General features: G+C 39.1%; 1 protein-coding gene and 1 long non-coding RNA gene across 2 annotated transcripts; one reads left to right on the top strand and one right to left on the bottom strand.

The window, feature by feature from the left end:
* The first annotated feature begins 1,956 nt into the window (after positions 1-1,956).
* LOC122995606 lies at positions 1,957-7,764 on the top strand. Its single transcript, XR_006406819.1, has 2 exons — positions 1,957-2,248; positions 2,859-7,764. It is a non-coding gene; the product is annotated as an uncharacterized LOC122995606 (long non-coding RNA).
* On the bottom strand, positions 6,835-13,075 carry yipf5 (Yip1 domain family, member 5). The gene is made up of 6 exons (XM_044370921.1): positions 12,952-13,075; positions 11,475-11,589; positions 11,045-11,217; positions 8,670-8,815; positions 8,308-8,489; positions 6,835-8,098 (listed from the first exon to the last, which is right to left on the bottom strand). The coding sequence occupies exons 2-6, from the start codon at positions 11,579-11,581 to the stop codon at positions 7,936-7,938; spliced, it is 771 nt and encodes a 256-aa protein (XP_044226856.1). The 5' UTR covers positions 11,582-11,589; positions 12,952-13,075; the 3' UTR covers positions 6,835-7,935.
* Positions 13,076-14,676: the final 1,601 nt, after the last annotated feature.

Genomic DNA, 14,676 nt, shown 5'->3' with positions numbered 1-14,676 from the left:
ACAAGAGAGTGGAGAAATTTTGCCAGCACCTCACTCTGTTTCACCAGGGGAACTCAGTCTCGTTACGAGCCTGCCTCTGCCTGATGGGGCTGAGGGCCTCAGTAATTTCTGTCATTCCTCAGGGGTTGTTGAGGATGTGGGATTTCCAACACTGGGGGTTCTCCCTATGTCTGGAGATATGACGTCATCTCAGTTGAATGGTGAGGGTTTCCCGGAATGTCTCCTGGCTCATTCCACCAGGGTATGGCCACCCCTCGGGCCCTGTTCAGGGGTATTTCTGTGAGTAACATCTGTGCCACTACTAGTTGGACATCCCCACACACATTTATTTGGTTTTACCGCCTGGACATGACAGTGCCTTCACTGGCTCACTCAGACCTGAGTGTGGGTTCATGCTAACTGTGTGCTAGCCCATTGGGAGGGCTTGTGGTGTGAACCCTTCTGGGTCTCATCTCATCTAATGGAATACTAAGCAAGGTTTGAAAGAGAACTTTCTCTGATAAGGTATCTCACAATACTGCACTACTTGCATATGTAGGTTACGTGGGAGAAATATGTTTGAGAATAATGGGTGCAACACCACAGGTGCTTATAAAGGGGGACGGGCTGGCCCATGCAACTCAAGATGATTGGTCTGTCTCCCAACAGACATGGTGGTTTTGGAGCTTCCATGATAGGTCACACCAGAAAGTGCTGGTTTTCAGAGAACCAAGGTACCCTGGTAACCAAAAGTTATTAGGCATTGTGCAACGAATGTGTATTTCTAATGTCCTTCAACCCTTTAACCTGCTCATGGCAAATTCATGACTCATTATAGAATATATTTTCTGACACAGTAATTGTGTAAACAGAATTTTATACAGTTTTATATCTAAGAGCAAGTGTTAACATATTGTCCAATAGGTTGTTAAAAGCCCACTAATAGATAAAGATATTGGGCCTCATTCACTAATATGTGTGTAGAAATGTTCTTATTTTGCGCACAAAATAAGGGCGCATGCAAAATTACCATCGGATTCATGACACATGTGCACCGGCCAATCTTGTTCTTGCCACTGTGCGTAAGCTAGTGAATCAGAATAATTCTAAATTGACAGGCCTGTGCCTGCTATCGGTAATTAGCGGTTGGAGTGGTGCAGCAGTTGAGAGAGCTGTCCCTCATTGCAAAGTGGGCCATGATGGTAAAAATGTAGAAAAACTTTACTGCTAGTGAAATGCAAACAATAGTTTCAGAAGTAGAAGCCAGATTTGGCTGGTAAACATGTCACTGGCACAACCGTTTGGAGCCTGATTGTGATTCCTGTATACAGCCTGCATACCACCACCACCACGACACAGTACGTCTGTAACAAAATAAAAAGTTGGTTAATGTGTGGATCTGTGGAAGTGATCTTAATAAATCTCTACTGCTGTTCCAGGCACGCATTGTGTTTCATCTCTGTCCACAACAGGTCGTGATGTACTGAAAGCAGATGGCCCCTCCCTGTGCCACTACTGAACTGTCAGACTATGAGGACACTGAACAGGCTGCTGGTTAACCAGCTGCATATATCACAGCTAAATCTGATGGGGGAAATTAATTGGTGTCACATTCCAATATGGAAATTCCAATATAAACTATTGTAATCTGAAAGTTGGAATAGGAAAATTTCATATCAAATTTATATTAATAATTCCATTACATTTATGATTATGATTTATGGATTACAATGTCTCAGCTATTCATTCATAATTAGTAGGGCTGTAGTCTGCTGGTCGACTGGTCGATTAGTTGGTCGATATGCCCTCGTCCGACTAAATTCTCATTGGTCGAATAATCTCTGTGTTATTTTCATAAGGAGAAAAGTGCTACAGTAATAGCGTTCCAGGAGTAATCCATTATTTCCTGCGGCGGGAGGGACAGACTAACAAATTACCTGTGAAAACGGGGGTGTATTCAAAACACCCCCTGTTGTTTTCACAACTTTGAACTCGCCCAATCAAATGGAGACTGCTGGGTCTAACTGTACTCAATGTTTATTGAACGTACTGAACGTCTACTGAATCTGTGTTTCTCCATAATGACACAACGAGAACCCCCGCGTTTAGGAGTCTCTGTGCAGCGCTGTTCCGGTACGTGAGTCAACCTCTGTCGTTGCCTGGGAAACTATTGGTAGTGTGGCTCCGTTAAGAAGTATGTTTGAGTAGCGAGCGGGAAAGAGCGAGGGGCAGAGAAGTGACGGTGGATGCGAGCGGGGAAGAGGAAAAGGTTAGTAGTAAGTTGTCAGTCTAGCAGTAAATGTACAGTACAGACTACAGTGTATCAGTTAATAAATGCTAAAAAGTCAAGTCCGTTGTTTCCCCAAATGCTGGAAAAGTAAAGGGGGTTAGCTTCAAAGTTAGCAACAATGGGTTAGCCTCTCTGTCCCGTTACACCCCCCCCCCCCCCCTTTCTTTGGTTGACTACAGCCCTAATAATTAGCAAATAAATTGTGTATTATTAGCAATTTTACACTTTTAAATTTTGTACATTTAGACCTAATCATTTTTAAGAGTAATTGTGGTTCTAATATACTGTTTACATTGAACAAATATTGACTATATCATTTTTTGAGACTGTGGGACGTTTATGATTTGCACATACACATGGTCTAAGGCAGTTCTAAATTTGTTCACTGAGTAAGAACAAATTCAACATATTGATGAATCCTGGATTTGTATTTAAAACATTTGTACGCACAGTTTAAGCAAAGATTTGTGTGTAAGCACTGTTTGTGAATGAGGCCCATTGTCCTGTTTCATATTTCTGTTAGTTTTTTCTATTTGATGTGTAGTACAACTACCGTCTGTTTCCCTTCTCTCTGCATCCATCCCTACAGCTTGTCTCACTCCATGTAATTCTTTCTAACTGGAGTTGGATTCAGCATTAGCTGCTACTCACCAGTCAGCCGGGCCAGCTTGCTGGGCAGAACAGACTGTGGCTCAGGCTGGCCAGATGGAGGTGAGATTATCTCCCATTAGATAACATAATATTACGGTGGCCCTCATTCCCCAGAGATGAGCAGACCAGTCAACTAGTCTGCTCTTTCTTTAAGACAGCTTGTAGGTGATGAAGAGGATTTCTATTATTAGTAGTAGTTAGCAGTGAGGAACAGTGGTAGCAGGAGGGGAGTTACTGATATGAAAAATTATATACAGTATATTCCAGCAATGACTAATATTCATATCCCTTTCTTTCCATGTCTTAAAATTATAAAGTATTTTATACCATCCAGCAGCAATGGTTTCTTTCATTGCCATTTTTTCCCTATTCATCTCACTTAAATGTACTACCCCAAATCATTTAAATTTAGTAACAGTAATGGTCTTGCAGAAGGTGTTCACAGGGACAAAATTAGGGACTGTTAGGGATTTCTCAGGGGCCCACCCATTTTAAAATAGTACAGTGTGTATATTCAGGACAGTAGAGGCACTCAAATAAATGGCATGTTACACTACGTTACGTAAGATGAGCAGTTACCCTACAAACTAAGCAACCAAACAAAAAGCCAACCAAACAAATGTGTAAACAAACAACCAATAAAAGAGTCTGCATACTGAACTGGGTGGGTTAGGCTGATCCTCACAGATGCTGATCTGGTCCAGAGTGAGCCATAAATTTCCCAGATAATGACTGCAAGGGAGTTTTGAAAAAGAAGTTGGGATGCAGTCATTGCTCCAGGGGAAATGTCAGCCAAGAAGACAGACAGTATGTAACTCAACACTGTCATCTAGAGGAGCATTGGTGTAAATGTTTCAGGGGGTGATGGGAAAAACAGGAAGACACAACTCTGTTCTCTCTTTCGGTATTGGTGCTGATTTTGTTGTTTTAACAATCATCTGGCTCCAATCAAGGTTTCCAAACTTTAGGTACAGTAAATACCCCACATGGGAAAAGGAGTTTGAGGTTACACTAACTTTTCTGGCTTCTGGCTTCTATTATTGCATCCACCTTTGCTTTTTTGAATCCATGTTATGAACACAACTGCAGAATCATTGACTCATCACCTGTCATAAATGAAAGAAGTGTACTGCCACCTTTCACTAAATCCAGCTCAACAGAACATAAATAACCCAACAGTTTCAGCGGTAATATTGTCAAAATATTGTGGACAAGACGTCTTGCCGCTGGTAAAGCCCAGCAAATAGCAGCACATTCAGCAAATTCTGAAACCATATTGGCTCCATAAAGCAATAAAACACTAAAAATAGAGCAATATGTGGGTAATTGAATAATAAACATTCTCTACTGACGGTCATATTTTCAGGCCGTCAACCTCAGCCTTTAACTTTGGACTTTATTGTTCACAGATGAAGCACTAAACGTCTCTGTGCATAAGGATTTCTGTAATATGGTATATGCATAGGCCAAATCAGTTTTTCATCAAAAATAAACCAGTATATTTTTGAATGCATCAAGAACTTGACTGAAAACATACATGTCAGCTAAGCAATGTTTAAATCAACTGTCCACATATGTCCAGTTACTGTGTCACTAAATCACTTTGTGCTCACTGCATTACAGAAACATTTTCTATGGCTATAGTCTACATGGATGATAGGATATTTATTAACACGAGGAGAGACTTTTTTGTTTGTCTGATTGTAGTTTTCATTGTAGTGAACAGTGATCCTCACTGCAGAGTTCACGTTGTTCAACTCTCATTTTTCAGATTACAATCTGTGTATTTACACAAATCATTTAACTGTTGTCTGTCAAACCAGTTTGCTGCTTGAATGTGGTGTCTAATTATTATTTGAGAGGCAATTATACGCAACATAAAACATAACTGAGTAGACTATGTAAACTACAATGTTTTTTTTTCTCTCTGATCCTTGCCTGGCATGTAACATCATGTTTATATGCAACCTGCTTTTGTCATACTAAACATCATCAACTCATATTAAAAAGTCTCTTAAACAAATGGTTGATCAAACAAGTGATTTTTAAACCAAACTGAAATTTGTCACCAGCTTAGATTTTTTTTAAGCACAGGAAATGAGGCACATCGTCTTCCTTTCCTTAACATTACCATAAGAATTTCTACAGGAAATATATCTTAAATGTTGAATTTACTAGTTTTCTCACTGCAGTGCCTACTGAAAAATGGAAACCCCAGAGTTAGGACGACATATTGAGGATTAAATAAGGACTTGCTGAAAGGAAGATCATGAAATTTTGGAATTAATTTCTTCTCCAGGCCTGAGAGGGAACATGTGAAAATGTGAGATGCCCCTGAGTGAATCCAGATGCAAAATATTCAAACCCAACAAGCTCTGCAAACTTGCTGAAACCAGATACTGAACACACACGAAGAGTGTGTCAATGTCAACATCCTGCTTACTTCCATCATACCCAGAATGTCTTTGACTGTTTCTGAGTTCCCCAGAGCTGAAAAGACGCAGAACTGCAGAATAATTTGAAGTACTCGACACTCGCCACGGTGTGTGAGCATAACATGAGATTAAAAAGCAATTCGTAACATATAGAAGCAATGTTTTATTTAGAGAGAAACAAATAAATCCCCATTAAAGTGTGACACTTGGACTTTGCAAAAATAATGGTGACACTAAAATACAGGTTGATTTTTCTTTCTATGTAAATTGATATTCAAAACAGATTATACATACAGAAGACGCATATACGTATAAACACTTGGCCATATGAGGGAGCGGCCTGGGAGCACAGACTGCTCCTGTAGGGTTTGCTTGAAATGCAAAGTACCTCCTTGATGTTGAGTTTGTAGGAATAGAAAAAGCACTCCATTTTCATTTTTGAATTATTCATTCATCCTAAGTGGGTTGTCATCCATTTAAGGAGCCCCCGTCTGTGTGTGTGTTTTGTGTATGTTAGCGCAAAGAAAGCCCAGAAGGGAGAAGAAAAAAATGGAAGATTGTGCTCTAACCATAAATTTCATATTTCTTCTTGTCAACCTTCGCTTAAGATTATGTGAGCTCTTGCATTTTAAAGGGTTTGCCTCATACCAGGAATAAGGAAGTCAATCAATGTGGTTCTACTATAAGATGACCAAGTTCATGAATAAAGTGAGAGTTTGTGGTTTCTTCTGCCACTTGGCTTAGACACACAGACAGATCTCACATTAACAGATTACCTTTTGGCAGATCAAGATGAAATTAGAAACATCTACAAAATTGATTTCAGCAGAAATGTGGCCAGTGATTTTCAGAAATATCAGCAAGTTTTCTTCATGGATTTGGTTTAAAAGCTGATCCTCCAGTGTCACGTTCAAATGCCAAAACTTGAGTGAATCGAACGGGCAGAAATTTTATGTAACTGTGTTGTATCATAATTACACCAGAATACTGCAATCTATGTGTTGTCAATTTACAGTATTTTGTATGTTAGCTTGTGGATATACAAGCCAGGCAGTAAAGAATATGATATTTTTACTGACAAACAAGCAGCACATCAACAACAGTCAAAGCCCACTAACCAATCCAATCTGAACACATGGGAATGGTAGAGAGCCTCTATAAGCACTTACAGGTGATGACTGGAAATGATGAACCTTTTTCTAACCTGGGAGGGTCTTCCAGATTTACACGGCAATAAAAATGACAATGGTGTGGATCAAATCGTGCAGATTATTTCCTTTGATCTACCAACCAGCTGTGGTAAAATCTCCCCAGTTTGTTGAAACCTGTCACCCTGTATCATACACCCACTTCTCCCAGTGCACACTGGTCTTTCTTCTGCCGCACACCAAACAGCTATGGGTCCACAGGCCCTCTTTAATAGAGGTTACACCACTTGTACTTGACCCTACGACATATTGTTTAATATCACAAGGCCGATAACCTTCAAAGACAACTTTAATGTGCATGAGAAGACATGAACAACAGATGACACATCAAAGCATACAAAGTGAGTGGACTCTAAAATAAAGATTTAAGAATTTTAAGGGATGCAAACTAAAGCAACATCCTGTAGAGACACATCTGTACCTAGACACATAAAGTATCCCTAAAAATATCAATTCTCATTATCTAATTTGTTTGATTTTGAAAATTAGAACAATGCTTTTGTGCAAACTGTATTTTTGTCTTCTTGAAAGGCATCAAAACTCAAATGAATCTCAAGAGAGTATAATAAAACAATACATGAAGAGATAAAGCGGAGCAGCTGTTTTTACAGTGATAAGCAAATGGTTGTATTCATGGTTCCTCAGTCCTGGAGAAAAGAAGACAGTGAGGAGGAGCCCCCCTCCCCAAATTTTCATTCATCCTTTCTGGGTGAAGAAGTAGAATGAGCTACTGTAGTCTTGTGCGGGAGAAAAGTTGGTGTTTCCTTTAGTCTTGCAGCTGTACAATCTATGGGTGTGGGCCAGAAATGGCTAACAACAGCTTTTGCAAAAATGATACATGGCGTTTCCTACTGGCTCCACATTGGGCTGCAGGATTTGCTGAAGGTTAGTTATCGGTTCCTCTTGGAAATTGAAACCTTTTCCCGCCCGTGTCCAAATTCAATTGTCTCCTTGCACTTCCATTGGGTGAAGTACTTGCTCACTTCCGTCCCCTTCAAGTCCTTAAAATCATAGGACTGTACTAAGCCGTTTAAAGGCTCAACATGGTCCACGAGAGTGTTATTTTTTCCACTAGGTTTATTTGACAGTCCTCTCCTTCAAGATACATGAAGGGAGTAAAGGTGGTGAGAAGACCTGAGTGAGACGCTCCAGCCGGCAGATGGTCAAGTCGGAATGTGGTGAGAGGTGGAGGCTTATAAAAGAAAAAAAAAACAAACAAACAAACCTTGGTGCCGTTTTAGACTGAAGCTCCCATTTTTTTTGTAATAACAGTGTAATTAGCCAATAATGACACTAGTTATACTGACACTAATTAGACTGAAATTACAGAAACTGTAGAGCGGTTATTTTAAATTGTTATGCAATGATTTCTTTAGAAGACAGAGATGAGTGCAAAGACCCCGTATAGGAGAGCGCAGGGATAAGCAACCAACAGCTGCTGCCCATCCATGGCCAATGCTGAGATGAAGATCTTTGAGGCTGAGAAACTGCACCAGCCAATGATTGCTGCCGTTAGTATAATTCCCATCATGCCCCTACAGTGGACGAGAAGAAAGCAGGAAGTTAGCTTTGATTATTTTAATGGCTACCTGAAGGAAAGCAATGTTTATACAGTTTTTAAAATGTACAGTTCACCATACCAATACGATAAAACCCTATCTGGATCATTTATTCTGTGGTCAACAGACTTAATTTAAACGCTATATTAACATCCATAAACTATACTGTTTTCCTGTGTACTCACTGTAAAGAGAGGAGGACTCCAAAGCTGGATAGGAGGATCATGGGGAGGAGGCAGTATCCCAGCACGCTGGCCACACAGCCGAAGGAGACGCCCGTCATACTCATTAGGTTGAGGAGGCAGTACATGCCGAGGCAGCCAATTGCACTGATACCGTACACATAGCCAAACTGGATCTTTCCTGACTGTGAAAGGTTAAAAAAAAGACAAAAAAAAAAAGACATATGTATATGCACACACCTACATGATGACAGCTGGTGTACAGATATATATGCATTTGTAGCATAAGTTGTAGAAGAATGTCTGTTTTTACTAATACACCGTCTTAAGAATTATTGTTTACCAATATTAATCAAATGATTTACCAAGAGTAGTGTTGCTCCGAATGCCAAACAGAAGACCATGGGGCCAGCCAGGTCTGTCTCATTCATGATGCTACCGTCTGCTGCCTTCATCGGATGGAGCACCGTAAGAGTCTTCTGCCAGATGTGATCAAAGTTGATTCCTAATTCTAAGACATAACAGGGAGAATACACATTAGGCATTTTGGATGCTAGAACTATGATGAAACAAGTCGGTAGGAAAAAATTACAAAAAATAAGTACAAAATAGTTGTATTGGAACTTACTGCTTATGTGTGACTGGTTTGCTATATAAAAACCAAGAAACCTCTCTCCTACAGGAATATTCTTGTCTGTCAGAGCTTTGCTCGGGGATATAGACAGAAAGGACAACACTCCCTGTGACAGACGTGTGATTACTTCAGCCTGCAGTGCCTTCTCAGATGGATTAAACTAGTAAAGAATCTAGTGTGATTAAAAAAAGCTGACATCAATTTCTCAAAGTGTGAGAAACTGGAAATGTAACTACCGTGAATGGAATCTTGAATAACTTGGTCCAAATATCAAGTCCACGACCCGACATAATTAACAGCTGAGCTAGTTTATCTGCAGTAGATGTTTAATACTTTATAACCAGAATTTGAGTATTTCCATAACGATAACTTCCCTCACAGAGAACCAGGTCTCCTTATATCACATGGCATATACAACACATGTGTCTACACTGATTTTTTACACTATATTAAATCAAGAAGTTGAGTTTCTTGCAATGATTAACATCATGTTCATTATTTTTAAGGCATGGTTAGCTGTCCATTTGTCAAAACATGATTTGACAGCATTTAAAAGCAGCTGGTGCTGGAGGAGCCCTCTGTCAGATATGAAGGTACTGACACATAGAAAATGGATTGCAGAGTGCGGAGCTCAGGAAGCAATCACTGTTAATCGTGATCATTAATCAGCACTAGGGCTATTGTGAATGATAAAGGGTTATGTATGAGGCTGTGTATGTCTGTTATAATCAGATGTAGTGATGTCCTTTAGTTGTATGTAGGGCTGCATCTAATGATCATTTTCATTATTGATTTATCTATTGACTATTTTTATAATAAAAAAATGAATTGTTTAGTTTATAGAATGTCAGTCAGTGGTATTCACTCTTAATATCACTCTTTTTCCATAAGAATCTCACACGTAACCCCCTTCCTCTTAAACCAACATGTAGCAAAATGTTTACATACAGTACAAGAGAATGAAAGACAAGAGAAAGATGAAGCTCTTCTACTTTGGAGCTGAAGGTGAAGGAACTTTGCTGATAAATATGTATAACAACTTCGTTATATGTATAACTAGCTATCGCTGTTCTTATTTCTTCTGCTGTACTCTGGCATCTCTTGCAAAATTGATCTTGGTCTCTTGGAGATTACCTGATGTAAGGTTATATATGTAATGTATTGGAAGGTGGGGATTTGTTTTTCCATTGACATACATGAATAAGGAAACACTAAACAGAGAGTACATCTGTATGAGCTGACACTGGACACTATAAATAGTAAAATGGCCTTTATTATGCAGCCTTTTGTATCGTGCTTATTATTACAATAACACAGACACATACTATGAAAGTGGAAAACAGCTTTAAATTAAATATATAATAAATCGAATCATATAATTTAATTGCAGCCCTCATCACACATTTTAATTTCACATTAGTATCCATTCCTCTGTGCTGGTTTGTGTGTAACTGCACAGCATATACAGGATGTCTATGAAAAAATTCCACAAAAGTTTGGCAAAGTGGAGTCTGTCAATTTTGCAGTCACATTGGCAGGTAGCCAGCATTTGATCCACCAGTTTTTTGTATTCTATCCTAATTTTCTTGCAGCTATGAGATTCTCGGAATCTCAACAGGCGAATTAAACTTTAATTTTACGCCTTAAGAACAGATCTTAAGTCCATGTCCTACAAGTGATACCGCAGACCGATTTCAACATGAACACTAAACATTTATATTTTAGGAATTCAGCTGGTGCTCTTGTAAAGATAACTTGCAGCTTTTAGCAAAAGTTGATAGACTGTCCAACTATTGACTACTTTCATGAGCTGATTATTTCTACACTTTACAGGAAGTTGCCAGAGTCAAAAAAAAAAAGGTATTCAATTTTCAGTAATATGAAACAGAGAAAATAAAGAAAATCGTCACTTTTGAGAGGGAGGACCTATAAAAATAGTCATTAAGTACTTTTAGACAGACAGAATAACAAACAACTGATAATTTTAGCAGCAGTCACTTCCCTTGTTGTATTTTTGCACTCTCAAATGAGAAAATAAAAAACAACAGAGGTGCCCTGGAACAGCCAAAGACGTAGGTCATAGCTTCCAGATTGTGGTTCACCTACCTTCTAGCAACGGTGGCTCGTCATCAAAGCTGCTACCATACATGGATTGTGACGGGGATGGCGTGTAGGTCTGTGTGGGCTGGAAGATTTGTCCTGTGTATGGCTGCTGGGGCTGCATCATCCCTGGGGAAGGGTATCCCATGGGCTGGGAGTAGTCATACTGACCATATTGTCTGGGAAATACATAATAATGATGCTCAACGGGACTCTTTAACTGAAAGGACATTAAGTAACTTTCTCAAATTTGTACACTTGTCACATGACCACAGCACACAGTGAAATGTAGTTTTCAAAAATACACTTAAAAGATGTCAAATAAGGTGTACGTTCGGACAATTAAATGTCATGGCACATATATTTGTAATGATGTTGCTTCTGGAGGTGTCAACAGCTGAGGGACAATCAGGTAAGGAGGGCTCTCTTCACTTACTTGTGGGCATTGTCAGTGTTGCTGTAGCCATAGCCGGCCTGGCTTTGGTCATCTACACTGTAGCTGGACTGGTAAAAGTCTGTGTTGAAGTTGTCAAACCCTGACATCTCTCACTCTGTCAGAGGAAAGAAACAGAAACACAACTTGTTGGGTAGGATGATCATTCAGGAGGTATTTACCTTAATTCCTACAGTCTAAATAGCCATACACTATATACTTTCAATACCATCTGCAAGCCTTGTTCATCCCTTGTCACATAGTTGATCATATTGCCTGTTTTAAATGGGTGTCACTTCAAATTTTAATTTCTTGAGTGCCGCTCTATTGGACACCTACACTCACACAGCACTTTATTAGGAACAACTGTACAATCTAATGCAATCCCATACAACAGCTCTGCCATAAATTCTCCTTTGAACACCTTTGAACTATATGGAAAAGTGTTCCTAATATTTTGTCCATCCTGGAGGCAACATATAGCACTTTTCAATGTAATGCACTCCAGTACACCACCACTAGCACCCACTATGACTTCAATAAACGTAAATAATAAACATAAAGTAGAATTATAACCTTTCTAACAAAACTGAAAATGTATAAGCTTCATAAAAGTAGAATTTATGGCAGAGCTGTTGTATTGGATTTCGTTAGACTGCACAGGTGTACATAATAAAATGCTCAGAGAGTGTATGGGTGGACTAAAATATGTCCAAACATATTTGACTCAGGTGAAACATCTGAGTTTTGTGTGGTGTTTTATCATTCAAAATGAAAAATTAGCCTCCCAGTCAACTTTCATGTGTGGCAGCACAGAGAAAATGTGAACGGTGATGGAGTAAACAACGACGTGGAGCTCAACAACCTTGTCTTTCAGCGATAATTGACATCTCTACCAACAATTAAAAACACGTTTAACATTAGGAATCGTTCATAAATCCATCACATATTTACATTTAACTCTTGAACTTATGGGCCGTTGCCAAATTGGTAGCTTAACTAACGCTACGTGATAGAAGTCGCTGTCTCCTATTTGAATATCCATCGGTACATATTTAGATTACTAACTTATTTCTTATCGTTATTTAAAATAACGTTAATGTTACCTGCGTATGATTTAAAGATAACTGTAAGCCAAGGTAGCAGTCACGCAATCAGCTCCACACACAAAACCAATATAAAAATGGTGTGTTGTAGGTCTGTTATTAATGCTAGTCTTATATTGGCTGTATCAACTATCAAACTACCTGAGAATCACCGCCTCCTAAAGAATAATCTTGTCAGAAATACAGAAAAAGAGGCTAATCTTTGGGTGGCTAATGTACCGTTAACTCAGCTGCTAGTTGGTTAGCTAATGCTAGCTACAATAGTTGTGGAGAGCTGGTTTGTGTGTCTGGCGGTGACTTTCAATGTCCATTTAACTTTTCATACACACTTATTATTTTCGAGTTATAAATGCATCGCTACTGCAAACGCTTACCTGTAATGTTTGACAAATCTACTCAAAGCCCTGCCAACTCGGTTGCGGCTGCTACGTGTCAGGAGAAAAGGTAAATCTTCCGGGATGATACGTAGCCGACGGAAGCCGTTAGGGAAGTGCAAAGTGCCCTTTGCGGAAAATGTGGCGCCATCTATAGACGATTGATGGCATTACATGATTGATAAAATACATGATAGTCACCAACGACAGGAGCAGGAACGACAGGCTGGTGTACTCTGCAGTACAAGAATGTATAAAACTAGAAAAGACTACGATTTGTACGTATCAAAGCTAATGTTTTCATGAAAATGCAACTGAAAATGCTGATAAATCCTCATGCAGTTCCTTAAATTGGATCTTTCCTGATTTAGAAATTCTGTTTTTTTTTCTAATAAGCGGGAAGACATTATGGAAGAAGAGATATTTTGACGATAAAGGTCAAAAACATTTGTCATGCTTGGACTTTCTAGTGTTAATGTTTAGTACAACTATAGAAAAGAACATCAGCATGATAATAGACTATACATTTTTTAGGGTCATGGATCAAATGAATAGGCCAAGTACTTTTTAATGCATACAAAATGGACTTAAAATACCAACAAAGCACTAAAAGGTCACTCACTACTGTGTGCAGAAACATTATTAAGTCTTTATTATAAATATTCAGTTCAATTCTAACTATGATTAGTAAACAAATATACAAGACTTGAAAAGAAAACATGCTGAAAGAGATATATAGTTAGACATCTCATACTATTGGCTTTTTGCCCATTGCAGGTTGGTCTGAGACCCTACTGGGTCCTGACCAATAGTTTGAGAAATGCTGGGTCTAATGGTAACAAATAGAGACAGAAGGCAGAAGATGATTTAACAGGACAACCGCTGAGCTCACGGCAAGAACAAAGGTAGTCCCTTTCATCAGGAGGCAGAGAAGCAGATCAATCACTCTGCCTGTACAGGGGAACTGCAGTGCTACCAAATTCTGCAGACAGATCCATCCTCTTTGATGATGACAGATAATGTAAAATAATGGGCTGATGACCTCTGCTGAGAGGAAATAGGGACGGGAGGGAATGAGAGGGAGAGAGAGCATCACAGATGGGTGTTTGACCTGTAATGAATGGAGGAGTATAAGTGAGGAACAGTTAGACAGAGAAAAAGATTGTTTTGCTTCTCTGCCAGACCAGTCTTTCATCCTTCTATTGTAAAGGTCAATTTTAATACAATAGAAATAGCCAACAGGAACAACAAAATAGATATGAATTCAAATGACAATGGTATATGGTAAATATAGAATGATCACATCAACTATTCTGTACTAGGAAATTCAAATTAACCAATGTCTTTCTATAATATATGTAACAACAACAATCTTACTCAGGGCTTAATAAAACTGGATCCTTTCTGCCTCGATGCTGACACGAAAACACCTCCGGTTTCTGTAACAATAAAATGCTTGAATTTTAGCCACAGATTAATGGGCGCAGTGTGAAAAAGGAACTAAATTACACAGACTTGGCTCTGCTCATAGCCTGGAGTTACAGAATATTTTACAGAATGAGAAATGGGAGAAATAATACAGCAGGGGAAAAGGCATGAAGGAAAACTTTGTCATTATTCAGAGGAGCCTCTCCTGTCTTTGACAGAGAAACTCTGATTGAGTTATGGGTCTCAAGGCGAAAATACACAGAGCAACCTTTAGGGCAATGCTGCACAAAGCAGTTG

The sequence above is a fragment of the Thunnus albacares genome, chromosome 13 (assembly GCF_914725855.1).
Source record: "Thunnus albacares chromosome 13, fThuAlb1.1, whole genome shotgun sequence".
Classification (NCBI taxonomy): Eukaryota; Metazoa; Chordata; class Actinopteri; order Scombriformes; family Scombridae; genus Thunnus; species Thunnus albacares.
The sequence above is the reverse complement of the archived record's forward strand: the minus strand, read 5'-3'. Positions and strand labels throughout refer to the sequence as shown.